Source organism: Alosa pseudoharengus, unplaced genomic scaffold, assembly GCF_046254945.1.
Source record: "Alosa pseudoharengus isolate Yale_2024_CS ecotype anadromous, Long Island Sound unplaced genomic scaffold, YU_APseudo_1.1 YU_APseudo_1.1_scf_4, whole genome shotgun sequence".
Taxonomy (NCBI): Eukaryota; Metazoa; Chordata; class Actinopteri; order Clupeiformes; family Clupeidae; genus Alosa; species Alosa pseudoharengus.
Window position 1 is genome coordinate 39844328 of NW_027468774.1, and position 27515 is coordinate 39871842.

The 27515-nt window shown below is 43.9% G+C and overlaps 1 protein-coding gene across 1 annotated transcript; it reads right to left on the reverse strand.

Annotated features, from left to right (window-relative positions):
- Window positions 1-5275: 5275 nt before the first annotated feature.
- On the reverse strand, window positions 5276-27515 carry LOC143102943 (reticulon-4 receptor-like). The gene is made up of 5 exons (XM_076266736.1): window positions 27491-27515; window positions 24876-25075; window positions 22123-22126; window positions 20746-21994; window positions 5276-5420 (listed from the first exon to the last, which is right to left on the reverse strand). Exons 1-5 carry the CDS (start codon window positions 27513-27515, stop codon window positions 5276-5278), a joined length of 1623 nt encoding a protein of 540 aa, XP_076122851.1.

The window sequence follows — 27515 nt, forward strand, 5'->3', positions numbered from 1 at the left end:
GAGGCATGGGAAAAAGCCTTCCAGGTGTGTCGTCGGGTACAGACGTCCAAGTCTTCAGCTGTCTTCGAGGGCACTGCACGCTTGCAGCAACATGGTTCCGTCTCATTGGCCCCCATGACCGAGACCTTGATATGGGCACGCGTCCCTCAAGCTGGGGGCACACCTGATTGCTGTGTCATGGTGGAGGACCTGGGTGGAGACCTGCAAGAGTGGCGAGTAGGCCGGGCTGTCGTCCACATGCAAGCTGGTAAGCTGCCTCTCCGGGTTTGCAACCCCCACCCCTACCCTGTAGAACTGCCTTCCCGAAAACCTCTGGCCACTGTTGTGCAGATTGATCCAACTGATGTGCAAGGCCAAAGACATCTGGTACTCCAATACAGTGGAGAGCGAGAGGTGGAGGTGGATATTCGTTCCTTCACTGCTGGAAGAGCAGAAGAACACCTGGCTTTGTCCCTGAAGGGTGAGGACTTGACCGAAGAGCAACAAAGGAAGCTGGGGGGCCTGCTCCGTAAATGGACCCACGTCTTCGCAGCCCATGAGGATGACTATGGGCGGACGAGTGCTGTCCTTCATTCCATTCCAACCGGTGATGCCCCTCCAGTGCGGGAGCGCTACAGACCAGTCCCCCCTAGCCTGTATCCAGAGCTGCGCACGCTACTGACAGGGATGCTGAATAGTGGGGTTGTTACGGAGAGCTCCAGTCCGTGGGCAGCGCCAGTAGTTCTGGTAAAGAAACGGGACGGCAAGTGGCGTTTTTGTGTTGACTATCGAAAACTCAATGCGGTCACTCATAAAGACGCCTTCCCCCTCCCACGCATTGAAGAGTCCCTCACCGGGATGAAAAAGGCGAGGTGGTATTCCACCTTAGACCTGGCCAGTGGTTACTGGCAGGTGGAGGTCCACCCCAAGGACAAAGAGAAGACCGCTTTTACAACGCCCATGGGTCTTTACCAGTGGGAGCGTATGCCATCGGACTATGTAACGCGCCTGGTACTTTCCAGTGCTTGATGCAGCGGTGTCTAGGGGAGCATGTAAATTATTTCTTACTGATCTATTTGGAAGATTTTGACACCCACCTGCACCACCTCGACCAGGTTTTCGGAAGGCTGGGCCATCATGGCTTAAAACTCAACCCTCAAAAGTGCAAGCTGTTTCACCGAGAGGTTAGGTACTTGGGCCATGTAGTAAGCCAAGAGGGAGTGGCGGTCGACCCAGACAAGACGACGGCAGTACAGCAGTGGCCCGTCCCTAAGACAGTGAAGGAGGTACGCTCCTTTCTAGGATTCGTGGGGTACTACCATCGCTTCGTCTCGGGGTTTTCCAAAGTGGCGGGGCCTCTAAACAAGTTGTTACAAGGTACAGGGGGCAATAAGACCGCAAGCATAACGTGGACTCCTGCTTGCCAAGAAGCATTCGAGACTTTGAAAAGGACCCTCACTCAAGCCCCGGTCCTGGCCTATGCGGACTTCACAGCCCCTTTCCGCCTGTACACTGACGCCAGCTTCCAAGGCTTGGGTGCAGTCCTGGCACAGGTACAAGAAGGGAAAGAACGCGTTATAGCCTATGCCAGCCGTAGCCTCCACCCCACGGAGAGGAACGACAAGAACTATAGCTCCTTCAAATTGGAGCTTTTGGCACTGAAATGGGCTGTAACGGAAAAATTCAAAGACTACCTGTTGGGGGGCAACCTTTACAGTCTATACAGACAACCGGCCTCTCACCCACCTTCAAACAGCGACCCTAGGGGCCACCGAACAGCGGTGGCAAGCACAGCTAGCCTGTTTTGACTTCCGGTTGTGCTACAGGCCAGGGTCCCTCAATCAAAATGCTGACGCATTGTCTCGGTTGCCAACGGAAGCCTACAGCCAATCGGTGGAAGTGGAGCTCCCCCAGAGCTCGCCCCATGCAATCGACACTGGAGTGTCGGAGATTGAAGGCGGGGGGGGAGATTGGACTTGCATCCAGGAGCGGGACCCAGACCTGGGGAGGGTCCGGCAGTGGAAGCGAGAGGGGAAACAGGAGCAGCAAATAGATCTGCGGCTTCTCACATCTGGGGGGCGACGTCTTCTGAGGGAATGGGACCGCCTACGACTCCAGGATGGGGTCCTCGTCTGGCAAAGTAAAGACCCAGCCACCGGCCAACTACTGTCCCAAGTGGTAGTACCAGTCCAGGAGCGGCGTAAGGTATGGACCGCCTACCATCAGACTTTGGGCCATGCACGGGGGCAGAGGATGGTAGAGGCACTCCGGGGCCGCATCTTCTGGAATGCGGGGGACTCCAAGCGCTGGGAAAGGGAGTGCCACCAGTGCGTGGTGCGGCGTGCGGGGCAAGAAGAGAGGGCCCCACTCCACTCAGTGGTGAGTCAATATCCCTTTCAGATTTTGGCCATGGACTATTTGTCTCTGGGGCGGGTGAATGATTCCCATCCCTGTGTTCTTGTCATCACCGATTTGTTTTCTCGGTATGCTTTAGCCGTACCGACCAGAGATCAGTCCGCCCTGACGACAGCGAAGGCCCTGTGGAAGAACGTGATCCAGGTGTTCGGCTGTCCCGAGCGGATACTGACAGATCAAGACGGGGCCTTCGAATCCGAAGTGATGCGAGAGCTGTGCCAGTTGTACGGGTGTACCAAGAGCCGAACGACCCCTTACCACCCGCAAGGTAATGGGGCCTGTGAGCGGTTCAACAGAACCCTCCTGGGACTGTTAAACACCTTGGACCAGGAGGGTCAGGGGCATTGGGCGGAGCGGCTGCCTTACCTCCTCCATGCCTACAATAACACCCCTCACAGTTCCACAGGACTGACCCCATTCTACGTCGTCTTCGGGAAGCATGCCAGGTTGCCCCTTGATGTCGCCCTTGGAATCTCCCCACCAGAGGCCCCATGCTCCCGAAATGACTGGGTCCAACACCACCAGCAGCAGCTACTTGCTGCCTACAAGAGGGTGCAGGAACATAGCCAGCGTCGACAGGAGTGGGACCAGAGGCGGTACAACCAGCGGGCTAAGGCTTGTCCACTGTTGCCTGGGGAAAGAGTCCTCTGCAGAAACTTCAGACGGCGTGCTCGGGGAAAGTTGGGGCCTTTCTGGGTCCCAGAACCCTGGGTGGTGGTCTCTCAGCTTAACCCTGGGCACCCGGTGTATAAGCTGCGTCCAGAGGGCAAGGAGGGACCTATTAGGACTATCCACAGGAACAATATCCGTCCATGTCCGGCCAGTTGGACAACTCAGGACGCAGGAAGAGTCTCCCGAGGGGCCGACCGGGTGAGTGAGGTGGGGTTCGGGCCTATTTGTGTTGGTAGTGACCCAAAGCACCCAGGTTTCCCACAGGTTGAAAGGGGGGAGGGTGCTCCAGAGTCCAGACCCCCAAGTGTAACTGATGGGGGGCTGGAATCAGGTACAGGGGATGTTGAAAGTGGGGACTCTGCTGTAGGACTAAGACGCTCCACTAGGAGTAACATCGGGGTCCCCCCTGTGCGATTTGGGGAATAGCTGGTGGTCGGGACGACCACTGATCAAGGGGGGAGGGAAATGTAAAGTGGCTTATATACGTGTATATGAAAGGACTATCTGTGGGCTGAATGGGGGGTCATTTGTGTATATGGATGGACTAACTGGTTATGGACGTTTATATGATATGGACTCTTGTTGATTATACCCTAATTGGACTTCATGCTAGCAATGGCTAATTGTTGACTGGCCGTCTCCGAAATTGGGGCTTGCGGATAGGCTGTATCTCCCTTTAAATACAGGCCTGCAAAGAGAGGAGGGGAGACGGGGGAGAACCGACGCAAGGACGCACCGAGGGCCAGCTGATCGGGAGACGCTGGAGTGGCTACGAGGACCGAGGCTACTGATACTACGCACGCTTTTTTTTTTCGTATTTACGAAAGGAACGTTGATTGTTGATTCCCTTACCTGTGCTTTGAGTTGAACTGTCCAAGTGCTGTCTCGCGGTGTCCTGATTCCTGGTTTTACTACCATTGCAGCGGTGCTGAGGTGACCACGGAGTATTCCCCCAACGGGAGGATCAGCTGATTGGATCAGACGTCGGGTGGCTAGAGTCAACGTTCTCAACCTTCGCTGTTAAGGGAAGTCCTCCTTGTAGTAGCCTATGTAGCCAGTGTAACCATTAGCCTATCACCCCATAAAGTGTTGATTGTTGAGCCTTGCGAGAGCTGCCTCCTGAGGCACTGTTTGTTTGTTTCCGGAAGCTGGGAATTCCCGCGGCACGGCTCGTGTTGATGACATCACCGTCACGAAGGGAATCCCGAGATCTTCCTGGAACTCGAGCCCTGGGGGCGTGGCCTCGGCCGACTGGACTCCGACTACATTATAGGGACTGCGTGAGTTGCTGAACAGATCGAACTTGTGCTTGTTTTGAGAATACTTTTGTACTGGTCGGAGGGAGGCCTGCCCGACCAGTACTGTCTTCCCTTTCTACTTAAGACTGTTGGTAGGGGAGTGGCGCCCCTAGGGGTGGACAGCACATTACATCCCCTGCCATTGTCTGCTGCTCTCATCCTACTGTGTGGCGGGTGACTTTTTGAGTGCATTTTGTGCCCTTGTGTATTTGCTCATTGTGGGACATTTTTGTAGTGAGATTTGGTGTGTTATCTTGCGATGTGTGTGCTGCTATGGTAATAGGTTTCTTGGTGTGTGTGTATACATATTAAGCTGGCGAAACTTGTGGGCGGCCAATCAGTGTGCTAGTGTGCTGTGTGTGCTCCTGCCCCTAGTGGTGATCTAGATCTCGCTTCCCCCTATGCCGAACAGTGTTTTATGTTGTTTGTACTAATAAATATTGTTATACTGATATTACTGCCTCTGTGTTGTCTGTGGCTCGGGAGGATTCAGTTATTGTGGAAAATTATCACAAGTGCGTTATCGACATATACACCACATGGTGGTGTTACAGTTTATAAAAGCCTTGATGTTGTATCGTTTCCCAGTGTGTGGAAGCGAAAAGTACTTGGTGTCGTTAGAATTGGAGCAGTGAGTGCAACGACCGCATCTGTAGAACGCTTGAACGCCTGGGGTGGTACTGATAGCCAGGTTAACTGCTTAGGAGGTCTCATAGATGTGTGTACCAGTCTATCTCTTAAGGAGCGGGATCTCCTAAATGAAATTAAGGGGGGGGGGGGGTTCAGCACAAATGTCTTTTAAGGATGGGTCAGTTTGTAAGACATGCCAGTGTTTTTTGATTATGTTTTTTATTTCCCCACTAACATCTGAAAATTCCGTGGAGAAACAGAGACGCGGAGCTGAAGCGCGCCTATTTCTCAAGGAGGTGTGGCCTGTGGGTGGATTTGGCTCGCTGATACGCTGCGGAGATGTCAACTTCGGCATAGCCGCGTTCACGGAATCGATCAGCCATCTCCACGGCTTTGATCTCAAAGTCGGCTTCAGTGCTGCAATTTCTTTTGAAGCGCAAGAATTGACCAATTGGGATGTTTTTAATCAATCTCTTAGGATGGTGACTGTCTGCTCTGAGGAGCGTACCTGCTTAGAGGTTTGCGGTAGATGGTTGTCTCCAAATTGCCTTGGGTATTTTTCCGTATAGTTAAGTCCAGGAAATCTACGTTTTCAAGTGAATGCTCACTCGTGAACTTAAGGAAAGGGGTGGTGCCGTTGATATATTCCATACAATTGTTCAACTCAGCTAGATGTCCGGTCCAAATAAAAAATACATCATCTATATGTATCTCTTCCATAAGGGGATATTGTGTAGAAATCTATTGTTGAGGGAATTGTAGATACATTTTTCCTCCCAGAGTCCCATCACTAAACATGCATAGGAGGGCGCAAAACAACTTCCCATACTGACACCTTGTTTCTGGAGATAATACGTGTTGGTGTATTGGAAATAGTTTCTAGTTAAAATCAGCTCCGCCAGCATCAACAGAAACTCATTGGGTACTACTGCAGCTGGGCGAGTGGCAAAGAAATGTGACAGCGCCTCGATCCCCGCCGTGTGTGGGATGCAAGTGTAAAGGCTTTGTACATCACAAGTCACCAATCTGTACTCATCGTCACCGGTAGGCCTAAAAGAATTAAGAATTCTTAGGATATCCGTCGTATCCCCCAGGTACGAGGGCAGCTCAGTTACATACTTATTCAGAAAGAAATCAAGATATTGAGACAGTGGTTCTGTTAAACACCCAATACTAGACACAATAGATCTTAGGGGGGGGGGGGGGGTTGTCAAGAGACTTATGAATCTTAGGTAGCCCATAGAACACTGGACATATAGGATGTTTCACTGTTAGGAAATCTCTCTCCCTTTCTGTAATCCAACCGCTAGAGTGTGCTGTAACCACTACTTGATCAATTTCCACTTTATATTGATCGAGGGGATTTTTAGGAAGCGCAAGTGACACCTGTCTTAATATTATGTATATATATATTTTTTTTTTTGCTGGGGGGTGGGGGGGGGGGTCAGTCCAGAGTTTGTTATCAAGTGATTTAGACAGTTCTCTCATTAATCAAGTCCAATTATTATTATTATTATTATTATTATTATTATTGTTGTTGTTGTTGGTATTACGTTATTATTAGCCTATCATTAGCCTACATCAGTCTTTCTCAAACTTTTTCAGACGAAGGACCACTTAACCAATAAAAAAGAAACGCACGAACCACCAAGCTAAAAAGATTAGACCTACTTCAACAGTATATTAGCCTACAATAGGCCTACAACATAGCAAACAACATTATATTTTATTATATTATATTTTACCACGTCGGCTCATGGAGCACTTAGGATAGCTTGGGGATCACCAGTGGTCCCCAGACCACACTTTGAGAAACACTGGCCTACATTATTATAGGCCCATTGATCCCAGGTGTAGCCAAAACTAACGGAAACGTCTGTATTAAAGTTAAATCAAACACACCAATCTTTGCCATACGTCACTAGAGGAGTCAATGGTCCGCAGCTCTTCCATTTTACTGGATGGAGTCTGTCTGACAGTCATGGGTTCCCTTCCCCATTTAACCTACAGAGGACAGAGCAGCAGTGTGGTCTCCTGGCCCTGCTAGAGACAACATCAGAGCATCTGGAGGGAACCTATGGTTCCCAAAGAAGAAAAAGTAACGTCTGCCAGTTTGCTTGAAATGTTTGCCTCCTCAGTTTGCTAAACTTAAACTCACAGTGTAGCCACTGGATAAAACGGTAAAACTTTCTCTCTCCTATAAGCTTGTAATGAATCGCAATACTTTTTATGGAGCAGATACCTATGTTTACCTTTTTTGGAACAGTGTTGGCCTGACTTTCCACTTTGTCCACTGTCTTTCTTCCCATCACATACATCACACAGGTCTAGCCTGCACACATTGATACAGTCCTCAACACCTGAAGATGGCTGCAACACATCTTACCCTGAAACACAACCCTTAAAAGGAGGGCAAAGAAAAATGTGAGCAATTTGAATATGCTTCATATGAAGTAGAAGGATGAAAGTAAAACTTGGATGCTAAGCCTGTATTATAGTCCCACTGATCCCTTTAGTTTTATGCTTATGTGTATTGACGTTGCCAAGCTTGTTCGTTGATGCACTATCGTGTTCCCCTGGAAATCCAGAGTTCTCGCGAGAGCACAATTTGAATTGTGCCCGCAAGATACTCTGGCCACGAGCAATGATCCAAATAGAGCTGCACAGTCCCGCCCACAGCCAAAACGCGGTTAGGTGCCGGATGTAAGATTCCCATTCATTTGTCCCATTGACGTTTGGAAAAATCTGTATCTAAAGAGTTTTACAGCATGTCTTAGGCTAACCAGCTACGGCATAACTCATAAGCATACAACATATCATTTCGAGTGAAAAAACGAAGAGAAAATCCAAAAAAAGTCAAAGGTACAAGACTGTGTACATATTTTCATTTCCGAGCAAAGGAACTACTCATCCCATAAACCACCGCTCCTCACTGAATAATATATAAGCAATGCACGAACCGTGCGAAATCATTTCAAAACCGGCTACAGCACGCGAACCCTTTCCTCCAAACAGTGATTTTTATATAGTGAATGTGCAGTTAATAGCAGTTATTTCAGGAGTAATCGTGTAAATAATAGTGTTTTGATATTGAATTTTATATTTATCATCGTGTATTTTATATAGTGTGTGTGAAAGCGGTTAACGTTAACGGCAGTGCTTCGTAACGTTACCTGACTCATCCTATGCTGTCATCACTGCTCAGTCGGGCTGATGCATGGACTGGTGCATGGTCTGCTCTTGCCGTGAATTATTACACAAAATGTTCATTAAATGCACGAAGTATTCCTAGGTTAATGATTGATATGAATCATACAGTATGAAGGCTACAGTAGCCTAGCTAATGTTAACTAGCACTGCTAGCAGCATTAACATTACCAACCTCCCTGCTTAACTCACCACAACTTTGTAGGTCTTGTCCCTCATGCTGCTGACCCTTACAAAACCCACAAACTGACTCTCGGACACACAACAGTCAATAATGTGACCCGATTTAAAGTGGCTTTCACCTCTTTGGACACTCACTAAAACATAATATATTTCATACCTGTGTTGCAGCATGTAGGCTAATGTTAGCTGCATTATGTAATGACATACAATGTCGGAAATGCTAAAGGTTAGCCTGTCGACTAGTGCTAGCCTACCTGAAAAGTTTGAGTGTTTAAACTAACATTTACAGTGGTCTATTTGATAGTGTATTGGCCCTGACTAAGTTCGTGTGATGTATAAACCCCAATCCTTGTTGATACAAGTACCAATATTCATCAAGAAAGTTTTTAATCACATTAAGATTTTCGCCATAGGCAGTAAAAAACTCTGCCATGTTTGTCAATATTTTTCCACTGAGAAAGTTTCAAACTATGACCATAACGGCCTTTCCACCAATCAGAGGCATCACTGTGGGATTGTTCAGGATTGTGGGTAATGAAGTACTTATCCAAGAGATCGCGAATAAATTGCGTTTATCTCAAAACAAGGTTAGTGCCCCACGAACTCTTGGTGTCTATAGGAGCATATACAATCGCTTAGTACAACCGTAGCTGGTTTTAAGTCTACCACGTGCAGTTAAGTTTTTATGGCTTACACCGCAATTGTCAATGGAGAAATTGCATTGAATTTTTACATCCGGCATCGGCTGTGGGCGGGACTGTGCAGCTCTATTTCTTCTAACTCTCGAGCGAGAGGGACCATTCAAATCGGTGTAGGCGGGACAAAGGCGAGCTGCACTGATGACGACGGTGCTGCGACGTCCGGAATCATCTAGAAAACATTGCAAGATAGCTACCGATGAACACCAGTTGTTTGAAATGGCTTTGGCCGCTACAATAAAGGATTTAGATTAGGCTTTTCAACTAAAAGAGGAGCAGAAAATCGCCCTCAAATCGTTCCTTTGCAAGAACTGGATACGTCACACCGTGAATTGTTGTGATTGGTCGTAGCGTTATCCAACTGCGTGCAGTGAGATTTTCAAATGCATGCTTGGTGCCACCCCTCGAATTGGGCCATTTTCATTACTCGTGGCCAGACCCTTAATCTGAAAGATTCCAGGGTCTGGTTTACCAGGCTACTATCGTGTTGCATTTTAAAATAAACTAGAAAAGCATTTCCTGAAGGAAATACAGTGCATGAAAATGCAAAAATATGATGTAAAATATCATACAGAGTAAAAACAAACTATATTGGTTGCTAGGTAGATGAGGTTTAATATAGTTGGAATGACTGGACAGTTAAATAGGTGATTAGTTTAAATGGTTAAATTATTTGCTAGGTAGATGAGTTTTAATATAGTTGGAATGACTGAACTACGCAGATGAGGTTTAATATAGTTGGAATGACTGAACAGTTAAATAGGTGGATAGTGTAAAAGGTTAAATTATTTGCTAGTAGATGAGGTTTAATAGTTGGAATGACTGAACTAGGTAGATGAGGTTTAATATAGCCTGGCCACCTGGCCTAGGATTCTAATTGCTTAACGGCAGTCTTAATAGAGCCATATTGTATGCTTAAAGCCTGAGACAGAGTATATAGTTTAAAAAATGTAGATAGTGTAATGGATGTTGATAGACAGAAAGTTGAATGGATGTTGATAGGCAGATTGTTTAATGGATGTTGATGGATAGTTTAATGGGTGGATGAGTGAATGGTTTGAAGAGGATGAATGGATAGAAAGTTGGATGAAATGTGTCTTATATCCTTGTAGAATGGAGACAGAGAGAGTTGGTCTAGTTCAGTAGAAAGTAGTGATGGGTAAATGAAGCCTCGAGCGCTACTCGGCACATTTCCCTAATGTGCCGAGTAATGTGTCGAAGCTTCGAAACATGGAAGATAAGGAAAACACAGCGACATCTGGTTGCATAAAGCCCCGCAGTCACGGACTAGTGAAAAGAATGCCTACAACGTTCAACACAATGCCAAAGCTTCGAAATGTTCTCATTTATTACATTAAAAGTGTTGCAAGAAATGTGCATTTCTGTTTGTCTCAATTCAATACAATAAAATACGATTAGGCAACATAATCCCGTCACTCGTTATCACGTGAAGATTGGTGTTTCCGTGGAGGCGTGAAATCATGTTATCCCAGTCAATGATCCAATCGGTCTCCCATCCACTTAACGACCGCAGTAGACACTACTTAGCTTCTGAACCAGGACGAAGTATTATCAACCTCAACACGCTATGGACGAGAGTGAAAAGGAAACGACCAGGCGCCTAATTAAACCAAACCCTACATGGCCTGACATAGTTTGACGTTTCATGAATCAAACTTTCAGTAAAAGGAAAATATTATGTCAGCCATTATTGTTAGGCCTACATAGAAATGATTAGCCTGTATTGCTTTTAAATGACATGATTGAAGTTGAGACAAGATTGCAACGCAGACACGTTTGAATGTCATTGTTCTAAATGGCAAAGCTTTAGGCTAGGCCTAGGCTATTTCTTCTTTATTTCTATATGTGCATGATATTATGGATTATGGACATTTTCCGGAAAGAAAAGAACGTAAATTCACAAACAGAGAAAGCATCCTATATAAATCAGGGCTACCCACAAATTTCGCCTGGCTCTTGCAATACAACACAACTCATTCCGACACTAGAGCGGGTGCCCTGGTTCGCGCAATTCAAAGCCTTTGAATCAGATTCCGAAGCAGTCACGTGGGTGTGTGTCCCAAACGAAGCTTCAGACGTCACACTCACAAACCGAGGCCTCGTTTGTCATCAGTCACGTGATTTTTATGGAAACGACACAAGCCTCGAACCGGGGCTTCATCTGGCACGCCCCTTTCTGCTCGACACAAGCTCCGAAGCCTCGCTTCATTGGGCACATCACTAGTAGAAAGCAGTTTATACAGGTGCAATCAGTTGAACTGATTCTTTGATGGGGCCTAGATGAGCAGCTGGAAGATGATACAGGTGCAAATCAAGTTAATTAGTCCATTGTGATGTCATCAGCCCATGTTAAGTCTATGGGGACATTTTGAGTAGTTTTTAATTAATAGTTTAAAAAGTATAAAAGTTACAAACCTGAAAAATACAAAGCCCACATGTCCTAAGTAAGACCTACGCAACATAGTTTGAATGAAGTTTCTACGTTAAACGGTTGAAGCTGCATTAAGTGCGTTAGAAGAAGATGGTTGCTAGGTTACGGGGACGCTGGCGAGACTGACGCCGCTCCGTCTGGCTTGTTTTTGTTTGAGTTTTTCAATTTTTCGCAATTTAATTTTATTTATTTTTTCTGACAAAGTTTGTCACACGCTTAAACTATGTTTCGGCTATCTAATGTTATAATTTTCTTGAATTTTACCCCATCGTGTTTTTTTTTTTTGGAGCACTAACACCTGACCTGGACTGACTGGGCAATCGTTGCGCTGGTTGCGCTGTGTTCCACTGTCTGCTGTTGAGCTTGAGGCTGTTTTTGGGACTTTGGCTACACGGTGTCTCTCTCCCTCTCCATCCCATCCTGTCGGCGGATTTGACGCTGAGTTGGTTGACCAGCTGCTAGGTTAGTCGGTTGACTAGACCTTCCAGGGAGATCGAGGCTTTGTGCTGTGTTGCCTTAGCTGCTGCGCCTCCACATACAAGACCTACAGTGTCTGTGTCTTGGACATTTGTAGGCTAGCTTCTAGCCTACATGGGATTTCTCTACACCGCCGAGCAGCTCCAACAACTTGCCTCCTCAAATGCCAGCACTTCTATCGATGAAGCTGTGCTCCACCTTTGCCAGGCTACGGGGATCCTTCGGAGGAAGCGCTACATGCACAGAGGGTCGCGTCGCTCCTTTACCATCTATCATCAAGCAACGGAGGATGCTATTCCGACTCTGCAGTCCCGGTGTGTCTCTCCTGTGTGGTCCACTCCTGTAGACAACTCTGCTCCCCGCAAGAAAGTCTTCCATCAACACCTCATCACCATACGGACTATGCCTGTTACCGCTACTGCTGCCACTGATTCCACCTGTGCGGGCTCTGGTGGAGAGGCAAATCTCTGCCGGGTAAATCTCTCTAACTGCGGCCCCTTCCAAGAACGTCATGAACAGGACTCTTCTTTGGTTAAGTTTGCTGTCTTAAATGCTCGCTCTGTTTCCAACAAAGCATTTATTCTGAATGACCGTTTTACGTCCCACCATCTAGACTTTCTGTTTATCACCGAGTCGGCTCTCTGGTGATGACATCATTGCACTTAAACTCACCTAGGGTCTCTGGTCGTGGTGGTGGTCTAATTACAGTGTTTAAGAACAGTTTTAAATGTAGAATTGTACCAACTGATCTGTTTTCTACTTTTGAACTACAGCTGTTTAAGATCAATGCATCTGTACTTTGTGCCTTAGTCTACCGTCCACCAAAAATTAATTGTAATTTCATTCAAGAATTTGCTGAACTTCTATCTTTTATGGCCTCTCGTGCTGATAAGTTATTAATCTTGGGGGACTTTAACATCCATATGCTGCCCATCTAAACCTTTGGTCAATGAGTTTTTAGGCCTTGTGGACTCTTTTAACCTTGTACAGTCAGTTATGGCCCCAACACATCAGAAGGGTCACACACTAGACCTAGTGTTGTCCTCTGGTTTCTCAGTTTCCAATGTTAAAATAGTTGATATTGGTGTGTCTGACCATTTTATGATTTTATTTGAATCTTCACTGTTTTGTCCCCCCCCTCCACCCCCCTCATCCTACTCCCTTGTCAGAGCTATTAATTCCACCACAGCCTCACAGTTAACTAATACTTTTATGCTCTCTCTTTCACCTGCTGTCTTAGATTATCTTTCCACCTGCACCGACACTGAGGATCTACTTACTCTTTTTAATACATCTTGCCTTGCCACTCTTGATTCTGTAGCTCCTTTAAAACAAAAGCGATGTAAATCCAATAGGTCAACTACTCCTTAGCTAAATTCCACTACCTGTTCGCTCAGAAAGACTTGTAGGAAAGCAGAGCGAAAATGGAAAAAAGATAAACTACAGGTCTCCTATGATATATTTAGAGATTCTCTTAAGGCTTATCAAATCACTGTCAAAGCAGCAAAGGCAGCTTTCTATGCTGAGCTTATTCACAAAAATGCTCACAGACCAAAAGTGTTGTTTAACACAATTAATAAAATCATAAATCCTCCTACTACAATGTCCTCTCTTCCTGCTACAACAGAAACCTGTGAGATGTTTCTCAATTTCTTTATTGACAAAATTGACAACATAAAGTCTCATATCACACCCTCAATTTCTGATCCTGCTTTGTATCAGTCTGTAGTTTGCCGCCTCCAACAATTCCAACCAGTCTCTTCCTCACAGTTGTCAGACGTGGTCTCTCATATGAAGCCCTCTTCTTGCCACTATGATATTCTTCCATCTCACCTTTTCAAAGAAGCTTTTGCGGCTATTTGCCCTTTTATCTTGAGCATCATTAATAGCTCCCTGGCTAATGGAGTAGTACCCTCTGGCTTTAAACACGCTATTGTGCAACCTCTCCTGAAAAAAACCTTCCCTTGATCCCATTGATTTGAAAAATTATAGGCCAATTTCTAAACTGCCCTTTCTCTCTCATGATCTTAGAAAAAGTTGTTCTGTCACAAGTCTCTTCCTATTTAAACACCTCTAATATCCTTGACAAGTTTCAATCTGGTTTTAGACCACTTCATAGTACAGAGTCTGCCTTACTTAAGGTCCATAATGATCTATTGCTCTCTGTTGACTCTGGCTCTTGTGCCCTATTGGTCCTGTTAGATCTTAGTGCTGCTTTTGACACCATTGACCACAAGATCCTTTTAAAACGCCTTGGTGTTGAAGTTGGTCTGCAAGGCACTGTATTAAATTGGTTCAGATCTTACTTAACTGATAGATCTTTTTCAGTGCATTTAGGCAATGCTTCTTCGTCATCTTCTCCCATTAAGTGTGGTGTCCCCCAGGGTTCAATTTTAGGGCCTCTATTATTTTCTTTATACATGCTTCCCCTGGGCTCCATTTTCAATCAATTCAATATTCGTTACCACTGCTACGCAGAAGATACCCAATTTTATATACCGGTGGCCCCTGAAAATTCCTGCTCATTGACAAACCTTTTTCTTTGTCTTAATGACATTAAGAATTGGATGGCTAACAACTTTTTACAGCTAAATGACAGCAAAACTGAAGTAATCATGTAAGCAAGTCTCTTGGCCCTCTGTCTGTTAACCATCACAGTGTGGTCAAGAACCTAGGTGTTTTCCTAGACTCTTCTCTGACTTTTAATAAGCAAGTCAACAGCGTTGTCAAGGGAAGTTTTTACCAACTTAGGACAATAGCAAAGCTCAAGTCTTCTCTCTGCTACAGTGATTTAGAAATCCTTATACATGCCTTTATTTCCTCTAGGCTTGATTATTGCAACTCACTGTATGTAGGTGTAACTAAATCTACTCTAAACAGACTCCAGCTGGTCCAAAATGCTGCAGCCAGATTACTGACTGGATCTAAGAAACGTGACCACATTTCACCTGTGTTGGCTAAACTGCACTGGCTTCCTGTGGAACAAAGAATTAATTTTAAAATTCTTCTGTTTGTTTTCAAAGCTTTACATGGTTTAGCACCTCAGTATTTATGTGATCTTTTAATTCCTTACTGTCCTCCTAGACCTCTTCGATTATCTTCCCAGTGTCTTCTTTGTGTTCCTTCTGCCTCTCTTAAATCCAAAGGTGACAGAGCTTTCTCTGTCTATGCTCCCCAGCTTTGGAATAACCTTCCTGATGTTGTGAAATCCTGCCCCACTATTAGTAGTTTTAAATCCAACCTAAAGACCTACCTCTTCTCCCTAGCTTTTAACACTCCCTGACTCCCTCACCTCTCCCTTTTTTTTATCTGTTTGTATGTATATGTATCATTGTTATTATTATTCTTTTTATTTTTATTATTATTATTATTATTATTATTATTATTTTATGTAAAGCACTTTGGTGCAATGCTATTGCTTTGAAATGTGCTATATAAATAAATTTGACTTGACTTGACTTGACAAGAATAATAAGAAGAAGCCTAGGAAGAACAGTACAGTGCATTTTCATGCACTGTAATAAGAATAAGAAGCCTAGGAAGAACAGTACAGTGCATTTTCATGCACTGTAATAATAATAATAATAAGAAGAAGCCTAGGAAGAATGCACTGTAATGATCTATGTGTGAAACTGCTGTTGCTCTTAGTTCTTTGGGATTTAAGTTTTCTGTTTAAGGTGACAATTTGGCTTGTATTTATTTCTCCCTCTTTTAAACTGGAATGAGCGTGGAACGATTTCGCTGGAGCGGGATGATTTCTAAGTGAAGCGGGGAGCAAAATTGAGCGGAGCAACCTGATGCGAATTTGAGCGGAGGAGCCGAGTAAACAGCCACCTATGTGAGGTGTGTTGAATTGCTCGGACAGCTACTTGATGACTATGGTCTAACTCGTGCCGTGGCAGCACAAGAGGGACGAGCAAGAGGAGGAGTACAGGAGCCTGGTGGAGGACTTTGTGCAATGGTGCAAACTCAACCACCTTCAACTCAACACTTCAAAGACCAAGGAGATGGTGGTGGATTTCCGCAGGTCAAAGCCCGCTCTGCTACCAGTCTTCATTGATGGGGTCAATGTGGAGGTGGTAAACACCTACAAGTATCTGGGCTTACAACTGGACAACAAACTGGACTGGTCAGCCAATACTAATGCACTCTACAAGAAAGGGCAGAGCAGGCTGTACTTCCTAAAGAGGTTGCGGTCCTTCAATGTCTGCAGCAAGCTCCTCAGGATGTTTTACCAGTCTGTTGTTGGCAGTGTCCTCTTCTGTGCTGTGGTATGCTGGGGAGGAAGCACAAAGAAGAAGGATGCTGGGCGACTAGATAGGCTGGTAAGGAAAGCTGGCTCTGTTGTGGGAGCCGAACTGGAGTGCATCAATTCAATATCAGACAAAAGGACCATGAACAAACTGATCAGCATCTTGGACAATAAATGTCATCCACTCCACAGCACTATTGTAAAGCAGAAGAGCCTGATCAGCTGGAGACTTTGCTCACTGTCATGCACAACTGACAGACTGAGGAATTCATTTGTCCCCAGGGCCATTGAACTGTTCAACGCTTCGCTTAGGGTGGCCAGACGTCCGGCTTTAGGGAGGACAGTCCTGATTTTCAATGCCTTGTCCTGCGTCCTGCGCAACATCTAGCAGGACGCGTATTTGTCCTCCTTTTTGAGACAGACTTGAAGAGCGGAGTTCTAGAATCTTTGCTGGGACGCAGCACAATGTCCAATGCCATAACACTTACTCACTCACACACACACACACACACACACAACCACACACACACACAACCATATATACAGATGAAGACACTGAAGACAAGTCCCCAAAAGACTAAAGCACTTTAGAAATGCTATACTTTTTGAGCAGTTTATTTTGTATTATGTATTTAACCTGTTATTTGTTTTTACATTTAAGTCCAACCATGTTATGCTTTGTGGCACTCTGCACTTTAAAAGATTAATCTCAGTGGTCAGTTTTTGAACACCACAAGGTATTGAATAAATACAAATACTGTGAACAAACATTTTTTGACTTTTCATTAATATTTTTTCCTATTCAGCTACACAAACATCATCTTTAAACCACACAAAATTGTATTGTAAATGAGAGTATACCAGAGTCCTATGTACACCATAGTAATTATGACCGCCGCGCAGCGAAGCGGAGGTCATACAGGTTTAGTCAGATTATTATTATTTTTGTCTTTTTTTTTTTTTTTTCTTTTTCGCATGCCCAAATTTCCGTCAAGGATTCCCGGGACACTGAAAGACCGGGGTACACGAAACTTGGTGGGCATGTAACCCCACATGGATAGCATGAAACCATCGTTTTTCGTTTTGATCTGTAGCCCCCCCGCTGGACTGGACCACCCGAAAGGAGGGTAGGGCAGACACAGTTTTCTGTGAATATCTTGAGAACTGTAGGGACTAGGATGACCATTTTTTCCCGTATGTTTGCCTCCAGGGGTCATGTTAACCCATTTCATGTGCACACATGTGCACAAACAGATACACACACACACACATACATTCACAGTAATCATACGTATGACACATACTCACACAGTAGACATATGTACGCTTGCATGCACAGGCACATACGCAGGCACACACACAAGCATGCACACACACACACACACACACACACACACACACACACACACACACACACACACACATAACATAAACATGTACATGCACACATGCACACAATTCAAGAATTTCTCAGAATTATGAACAGGCAAGATGGAGGTGGGGTTGTATAAAATGAATTTTACATGTGAAATCTATGAACTAATCATGTTTTGGTACTTGTTGTCTAGCAGATACCAGTGAGAATTGAGTGTGGATAATGCAATTTAGTGAGACAGTTAGAATCATATAGGCCTTTCAGGGTGATTTATTTTTGTGGAAAAAATGTGCTGGACTGGGCGGCGGTCATATTTTGTACCGCTCTGCGGTACATCTAGTTTATTGATATGACGCCTCCTTTTTGGTGTTATGGAAATGGTCACCCTAGCTTCACTTAAGGGTAGAGGAGAGATAGACTTCTCTGCATAGTCTGTTTACATGCTATATTAGCACATTTGCACAACCCCTCCCTCCCTCCTGGACTGTGGACTTGCTTATTACCTCAATACTTGACCAATGGCTGTAACCCTTTTACCTCAACCTATTCTTGCACTGACATAGTTTTGTTATATTATCTTGTCTACATTATACATTATTCTCTTATATGTCCATATTACTATCCCCACCCTTTCAACTGTATATTGCATCTTGCTTGTGTGTGTTGAGAGGTCCACGACCATGGCACCCTTGACAGGGACAACAAGAAAGCATCATCCTCAGCTGCACACTGACTTACAGGCTCAGTCCCACTCCCTGCCCTGCTTGGTCATCCTTAAGCACACAATGTTGATATTTGATTTAGTTTATATAGTATATTTAGTATTTAGTATTTTAGTATCATGTTTATCTTCTACTGTCTCTATTGTACAGTGGAGTTTTTTCATAAGTATATTACTTTTTCTGCTGTAAGTGCATGTTGTGTGTGTGATGTCTGTATGCTACTGAGACCTTGAATTTCCCCTTGGGGATCAATAAAGTATCTATCTATCTTTCTATCTTTTCCCCCTCTAGTTCCATATAATATTTTCCTTACGCACAAAGTGCAGAAACATGCTCCTGGTTGTCGGAGTTTTTGACACCAGCTTCCAAAGGGCTTTTCGTCTCTACCTCCTCTATCCAAGACCAGTGCCATTTATTCTTTATACCTTTATCGACAAGTTTGGTGTCTTCCCCTGGCTTCATAAAGTTGCACTCTATGACTTTCGTGCAGAAATCCCGCGTGGCGCCGGAGCGCTATTAGGCCTGAAAATGTGGTGCATGTTGCGGCTTGTTTATGGTTACGTCCTGCGCCCTGTTGTGTGATTAATCTGGGTTGGTGACCGGCTGTGGACAGCACATGCTACATGCTGTAGGAGTGCATTAACGTGCCCTGTGTTTCGAGGCTGTTTCAAGCCAACTGTGTATTGCTGTTGTATCTTGCTTCATATTGTATTAATTTGGCTTGATTGTTGGTCGGCCACTGTGGGAAGTGCCTGACCAATAGCACAAAGTATTTCACATCTTTCCTGTGTATGACAGAATCAAAGATGAACTTGGGTCATGAATGACATTAAAAGTGTTGAGGCACCATCAACGAAAAAAATACCCCTGAGGGAGAGATGGGATTTGATAAAGCATATCACATGGAAAAAATGCATCTAGCATGCTGAATTTATATGTATGTTAATTAATATTTAAATGTTTATATGTGTGATGTCACAAAAATAGTCCAGTCCAATAGTCCAATATAAACCAGAAAATGGAGCCCACTGGGTGCTGCACACCAAATTCTCACCACTAGATGGCCTCCTTGTACTTGTACAACTGTTGTCACATCCGTTATGGAAATTATGTTTCAGTGAACAAATAATGCATCTGTTTCTGGGCTTATCTGTCTACTCATTTCATACAGCATCTGTCAATATATACTCGTATGATAAAAAATATCTTACATCAACAGTTTGAAAGTGCTCTCCCTGACTGCATACAACACACTCCTCAAAGGTCTGAAGGGATTTATACAGGCTAAGTGAGCTGCTACTTTACTGGCTCACTGGTGCATAAGGGGGCCTGGTCTACAGCAATCTGACATACAGCAGTCAAATACAAGTGAATTAAATGAATGATCCAAATTATGCACTTCATATTCCACATTTTCTTACAATTTCATCTAAAAATAGTACTCAAACATAGTATATTTTAAAAAAAAATCCATCAGCCATCATTTTTGTTTGATTTTTGTAAGAAAAGAAAATTTATTTATGATACATTTATATTTACGTTATATACAGGTTAAATGGGGGGAAAATAACATGGACATATAGGTGACTGCATTTTTAACCCGTACCACAGTGTGATGCTAACACCAACAATTACAATAAGCAATAAAACAGTTATATAAGTACACGTGTCAATAAAATAAACTCTGACATAGTAGCGAAATATGCATAAAACTATAATGGCCCTGATTTACTTAAGGCTTTTTGTAAGGTTCAGAATTGTTCATCCCATGCAAAACCAACACTAAACACATCTTACTTATTGGTGCATGACAATCACCTTGTGAGTAGTCAGGAATTATGTAATTGGTTTTGCACTTGGTAGAACGTTTTTCTAGTCTAAAGGGTTTAGTAAATCATAGCCTTCATCTGATCTTTGGGGCAATCAAGAGGATTTCAAAACATTCCCGGTACTCAAGGCATGTGTCATGTGACCTTGAGGTGACCTCAGAGGGACTAGCGATGTTATGGCACGGCAGGTTAAACTTCAGAGTCCTGGACTTTCCCCTCAGAGTGCTGGAGGGGAATCAATAGAAATAGTACTAAACCACTGAATGTATGGACACCACAGTAGATGCAACACTGCAGATAAAAACATCAACACTCAGCTCTGTCAGGTAAAGGTGCCTCTCTTTCTCTCTCTCTCTCTGTCTCTGTCTTTTGCTCTCTCTATGACTGACACTGCCATTGTGTGTAATATCATACAATTCATGATCACAATGACCAAAATAGCCAGACTACTGGAAGCAGCATTATTTCAACAACATTGATGGTCGATCCACTGTCAACACGACAATGGCCATGTGTGTTCTGTGAACACTTTTTCTGTAGTGGGTTATCTGATGACCTCTGGTCCTCAGGCAAGTCATGGCTCTGTTTGCCCCCGGGGTGATTCAGTGTTCCAGCTGAATCACCGTGGTTTATTCTATGGGTGTCGTTTTTTGATTCCACCCCCTTGGTTTTAGATATGTTCTCTTTTTCCTTCAGGGGGTTCTTTGTGATCTGTTGGCTGTTGAAGGAAGAGAGATCCGGAAGCCCCTTGTCGGAGAGGATTGAGGACTTGTCCGAGTTTGTGAGGCAGCACCTGGGAATTGCTGCCCCTAGTGGGCTCTCTGTGCTAAAGAGCTTCCCGTACCGACTGTTCCTTGTATTCAGCAAGCTGGTCCACGTATGTCGGTGGCTGTCGTAACAGCCCTCCAGGTCGTCGCTCTTTAACCTTTTCAGATCTTTTCCAAAATGGCGTTCTGGAACGTGGCACTCGAGCAGTGAGCTGGACCCCTTGAAGCTCTTGAACCAGTCCCACAGCGTTCTGGCCCGACAGTCACACACCCACTGGTTCCCGTTGAGGCGCAGGTAGCTGAGCGACACAAGTGGCTCCATGGTCTCGCCGCTCAGCGCCGTCAGGTTGTTGTGGAACAGGAAGAGCGTGGTGAGCCTGCGCAGGTCATGGAAGGCGTGCCGATGCACCGCGCTCACACGGTTCTGGTGCAAGAGCAGGCTGTCCAGGCTCAACAGTCCGCGGAACATATAGTCCGTCACCGTCTTGATCTTGTTGTTGTGCAGGTGCAACACGGCTAAATTGGCCAGGTCCAGGAAGGTGTCGTCGTGTATAGCCAAGAGGCCGTTATCCTGGAGGTACAGGTACTGAAGGGAGGAAAGACCCATAAAAATGCCGTACGGCAGCTCGGAAAGCCCGCAGCGGTGCAGGTGCAAGGTCTGCAGCCGGGACAGGCCACTGAAAGCCATGGAGCTGATGGTCCGCAGGTCGCCGTTATCTCCGATGTCCAGCTCCTCCAGGCGTTCCAGACCATAGAAGGCCCCCGCCTCGATGTGCCGCAGGTTGTTGGAGTAGAGCCAGAGGACGGTGAGGTTCCGGCACAGGCTGAAGGCGGTGGAGCGGATCTCCGTCAGCTTGTTGATCTGGAGGAAGATGCGCTGGACGTGGCCCGGGATCTCGGCAGGGACGGCAGACAGCCCGCGCTGTTGGCAGGCCATGGTGAGGCGAGGCTCACGGAAGCAGCTGCACTTCGGTGGGCAGCCGTCGACTGGAACCCCACCCGCCCACAGCCAGAGGAGCAAGAGGACGGAACCACGGACTGCAAAAGAAAAGGAGAGAGAATATGTTAGTCGGAGACATGGCTACCCACTGACCAGTGTATCATTATTACTGGGTGCTAATATCTCATCTTAGTACGTGTCCTGAATTTAATCGTTATGGTCACACCTCCCTAACACAATTCAATGACTGTTTACAGGGGTGTACTGGCAAAGAAATTCAATCCTGGACTTGTCTGCTAACACCGGCTGGTAACGTGGGTCAGTGATGTGGCATATAGGGCTAGTGAAAATGCAATGTACATTTTGTTCTTATGGTCCACCAGCCCAAAGATGCGGCAGCCCATCGGGATTTGTCCCTCTTTACCAGACTGCCAGTGCAGCACTGTGTGTGTGTGTGTGTTTGTGTGTGTGTATGTGTGTGTATCATAAGCTAAAACTGTGCTTTCCTCTGCCAGCGTGAGAGCAGGGCTACTTTCTCAAACAGAAACAGAGGAGGAGGACAATAGGGTGAGTAAGGGTTCTATTTTTATAATCTGAATCCCTGACCTTTATTGCTTATTCCTATATGGCCCAGATAAATGGGAAAAGATACACCAGAGGACTGTAGCAAACCTGCCAGATATCGTGCAGAGACTACAGCCATTTCTGCACTTTGCAGAGCAGTATGTTTTAAAGACATTTATTTCCCTATTGAGGAAGAAAGAAGCTGCAAAAATGTTCTGATTCTTCACCGTCTTTCCAGATCGCTGCTGTCTATATTAGCGTGGTAATGAACAATGAGTTATTATTTGATAAGTTGTGGGTTCAAGTCCAGGCTTCCACTGTTGTGCCCTTAAGTAAGGCCCTTAACCCTGAGTTTCTCCAGGGCAGAGATGGGACCAAGTCACACATGTGCAAGTCTCAAGTCTTAACCTTCAAGTCCCAAGTATTTTTTTCTTGGGCAAGTCAAGTCAAGTCAAGTCACAGGCTATATCAAGTCAAGTCACGGGCTATATCAAGTCAAGTCAAGTCAAGTCCTGTAGTAGGTCAAGTCAAGTCCAAATCAAGTCACCTTATTATTTAGATTTTACCTGCAGAATCTGATCTTAATAAAGTGAAAAGACAAAATATAAGTAACTGTCAGTAAATTACAATAATTTGGATTTGCTTTTTGTAGTTTTTATTTACTATCTTGCTTAGCATCAAAATCCTCCAGACTTGGCCCTTCTACACTGATTCTTATTAGTGGACGATGCTATTTGTGCCTGATGTTAATGGCTACTTCAGCTATTATTACTAGGGCAATGGATTGAAAATGTAATCTAATTAATTGCATACTCTGTGATTAATTCATATAAATTAATCGCATGCATCCATTTTTGCTATGAACAAAAACAATTTAGGCAGATGAGTGAATCAATGAAGAGCCAAACCAACATTATAGACTTTAAAGCTCAACGTCTCTCTCTTTTATTATAATTTTCCCTTTGGCTCAGGCATCAGGTAGTGCCTGGTGTCAGATTTTTAGCATGATAAATGCAAATGACTGAAGTTACCACTCACTCACTACCACAACACTGTTAATGACATGTGCAGAGTAGGCTACCCTAACACCAAGGTAAAATGTGTTATACCCCCTCTGATTTATCCTTTTTAAGGCCATTCAAACATAATAGGATAAGAAATGGAGCAGTTCAAGTTTGAGTAGAAAAACTTGTATGAACTTGTAGGTAACAGTAAAACGAGACAAAGAAAAGCAGCATAGCCTACAAGTGCAAACGGAAATGTAATGTTTCTTCAACTCCGGGCATTTTTGGCCTTTCAACTTTTAGAAAATTAATTATCTCCAAACACACATTCAAAATCATTGATACACTCATTAATATGTATTGAAACAAAGTATGATCCTGGGCACAATTGCATGACATGGAATATTGTTATTTTTGATTAATTTTCTAAAGCGTAAGGGAAAAATGTAATTTCCACCACGCCTTAAATTATGTCCTTTATTTGCAGATTATACAATATAATTCATTATGTTACATTATATATCAGTTACCATGTATATGACTACCTAATCATACCACATAATAAATCCTAAGACTTTGTGAACTAAGTGTATATTGCTTGAAGTTGCTCAGTACAATGAATTATGTTTTTCATAATCAAAAATACTCTTTATTGAAAGTATACATAAATTATTAAAGTCACTCACATGTTTTTCTATTAAGTCAAGTCAAGTCAAGTCAAGTCGGCTTTTATTGTCAATTTCTTTACATGCACTGGTCATACAAAGAATTGAAATTTCGTTTCTTACTTTCCCATGCAGACATAGACATACTTTAAATACAGACATAGACATAGACAATAAACATTAAATTAAAGTGCGAGACTGAAATATGGAACATATATCAAAATAGAAATATAGGACATATATATAAAAAAAATAGAGGTAGTTGTGTTGTATATTTACATAGTCTTAACAGTTACATTAAGTTTAAACTTGTGCTTGTGTGACCTGTATATTTACATTGATATGCAGTAATTTCAAGTATATCAGGCTTGATGTGAAGCAGCAACACGTTAGGCTGCGCAGTCACAGTGCAGTTCCACAGGGCGGTGTTGGGGGGGGGGGGGGGGGGGGGATTAGGGTAGACAGGATCCTAGGTTCCTAGGTTCCTGGCTGGCTGGTGGGGGGGGGGGGGGGGCTGTCAGTGATGGGAGAGTGGGTAGAGTGTTCAGCATCCTGATTGCTTGGTGGATGAAACTACTTGCAAGTCTGGTGGTGCGGGAGCGGAGGCTCCTGTACCTCTTTCCAGAGGGCAGGAGGCTGAACAGTTCGTGTGCAGGGTGGGTTGTGTCCTTGACAATCATTAGTGCTTTGCGGGTGAGGCGGGTGGTGTAAATGTCCTGCAGGGAGGGGAGTGGTGCTCCAATGACCCTCTTAGCTGTGTTAACGATGTGCTGGAGGTTCTTCCTGTTCTGATCTGTGCAGCTTCCGCCCCACACTGTGATGCTGCTGGACACGATGCTCTCGATGGTCCCTCTGTAGAATGTAGTCATGACGGGAGGCGTGGCACTTGCCTTCTTCAATTTGCGCAAGAAGTAGAGGCGCTGCTGGGCTTTCTTCGCCACTGATGCTGTGTTGGTGGTCCAGGAGAGGTCGTCGCTGATTAATAATGAAGTATGGATTATAGTTTCTGAAAAAAGTATAAGTCTGTGTCACCTGGAATTATGTTTTATTCCCTTAAAACAGTGTTTCTCAAACTTTTTCAGACAAAGGACCACTTAACCAATAAAAAAGAAACGCACGGACCACCTAGCTAAAAAAAAAAAAAGATCAGACCTACTTCAACAGTATATTAGCCTACACAATAGCCTACTCACTGAACCACCTTGCTTATTGTCTTTGCACTTTGCTTATTGTGTCAGAGGATTCCTATGATTTAAATTGGGATATCTTACATAGACAGTGTTGCAGAACTGTATGGATTTAGCCACATACAAGTTGGTTCAATATTGCAAACAACTCATCTATATTATATTTTACCACGTCTGCTCGCGGACCACTTAGGATAGCTTGCGGACCACCAGTGGTCCCCGGACCACACTTTGAGAAACACTGCCTTAAAACATATGTTGTGATGGTTATTTTGTGGTGGAAATGACTGTGGGAACTGTGGTGGAAATGACATTACATCACTGTCTTGCTGACTTTGTGGTGGAAGTGACCTCACTTTGTGGTGGAAATGACTGATGGAAATGACAAAAATGACACAGTTTCAGCCATATATAATCACATTCCATTGCCATACCCAGATACTTTTGGAGATAGGACACACTGTATCCAAAATACACACAACTATGATTTTTTTTCACTTATTTTGCATATTTTGACAAAGTTCCAGCTGTGGTGGAAATGACGTCGAATAAAAATACTCTATTCTCCAGTGATGGTTACAATGATTTTTCTTCAGTTTCTGATCACCATGTCTCTGATATTTGGCATCAACCTTCCTCTTTACTAACACTATGTTTTCCCTTGGTAAACAAATAAACATTTTTAGGTAAAAAGTATATATTACTGGAAATAGTTTGTGTGGTGGATTGTATTATTATTATTTGCATTAGAAATTGAAATGGTATGTGTTCATTTAACTCTTTCTTGCAACAAACATGGTACAAAATCATCTAGGTTTAATTGTTTTTAGTGTATTTTAACATTTAAAGGTTACAAGTCTGGGTTGGGGACAAGCTCAAAACAGCCAAATCCACTGATAAAAGCCCCTCTAAGAGCAGTAAATCAGAATATATAGGCATGGTTAATTTTTTATAGGATCCTGGTGATCTGGCCTTTGCAAATTGACATGATTGAAACAAAAATATTATATTTTTCCACAAAAACAACCACAAGGACATAAAAGTGCCCGGAGTTGGAGAAACACGAATGGAAATAAATGTAACCACCTTCAACATGCTTTTGAAGACATTTTGTTTCAAGTGTGCAACAAATGTAGTCAATTTAGTAAGGGAGGTTGTCTGTCAGTTAGTTAGTTAGTCGGTCATAGGGCCGGCTAAGCAAATAATATGCTACGTTAGCAAAGTTAACTTTGACCAGGCTGGCGGCTGGCATTATTATCATCAAGAGGTGTGCTGCTAACTCGTATCTCTGTATTGCTTTGCACTGTTCGTCTTTTGCCATCTTGTGAGTAATTCTTGAAGCCGAAAGCGATGACTCCCTCCGGCTGACATGTTGATGTGATATCTGCTGTAAGTGGGCGTGGTGTACCCTACGTAAGGTAGGCTACGAGAGGGCATGACTGATGATAGTGTCGTGATCCAGTCATGACAATATTCTCAGCCTGCGCTCCAGCTGGGTAGGCCTAATCAACTTTATTTTTTTTAAAATAATTTATATATTTTATATTCAAACTGAAAACATGACGTGAATAACACTCAAGTCATCGTGTCTCAAGTCAAGTCCGAGTCTTTAACTTCCAAGTCCGAGTCAAGTCTCAAGTAGCCTTGGCTATTTTATTTTTTGTCAAGTCAAGTCACAAGTCATAAAAATAGCGACTCGAGTCCAAGTCACCAAGTCTCAAGTCAACATGTCTGCTCCAGGAACAATGGCCCTTGTAATATAATTGACATGAGTAAGTTGCTTTGGATAAAAGCATCTGCTAAATGAATAAATGCAATGAAATGTAAATAATAGGCCTACAGTGTGCAACACAACAAATTATATTTCTGAGAAATATAGGCCTAACCCTTGTGCTCTTTCCAGTAGGAGTCAGAATATTAGTTTCCAAAAAGCTTTTATATGTTACTGTGCTGTAGGCCTATCGTTACTGTTCCTACAGTAAAGGCTTCTTTTAAAATAACTCCTAAATTTTCAGAGTTTGACTTGCTGATACAATAAACACTTGAAATATTTAATTACATTTTTTATATTTTAGGCAGAAATAATACTCTTGTGGTATACAAAACTAACTAGAGGTCTTAACCAACCTTTTAGTGTTCATGTAGAAGTCTTAACCTGTTTAATCTAATCTTACTTTTCATCTTGATAGGAAGTGTCAT

What these genes read in the sequence shown, in the direction of transcription:
- LOC143102943 (XM_076266736.1), bottom strand. Translation starts at nt 27,515, where the DNA reads ATGACACTTCCTATCAAGATGAAAA. An exon ending in ACTTCCTATCAAGATGAAAA is followed by an intron (nt 25,076 to 27,490) that starts GTAAGATTAGAT and finishes CCACCAACACAG; the next exon opens with CATCAGTGGCGAAGAAAGCC. An exon ending in GACTTGCCTGAGGACCAGAG is followed by an intron (nt 5,421 to 20,745) that starts GTCATCAGATAA and finishes GCGCTTCAAAAG; the next exon opens with AAATTGCAGCACTGAAGCCG.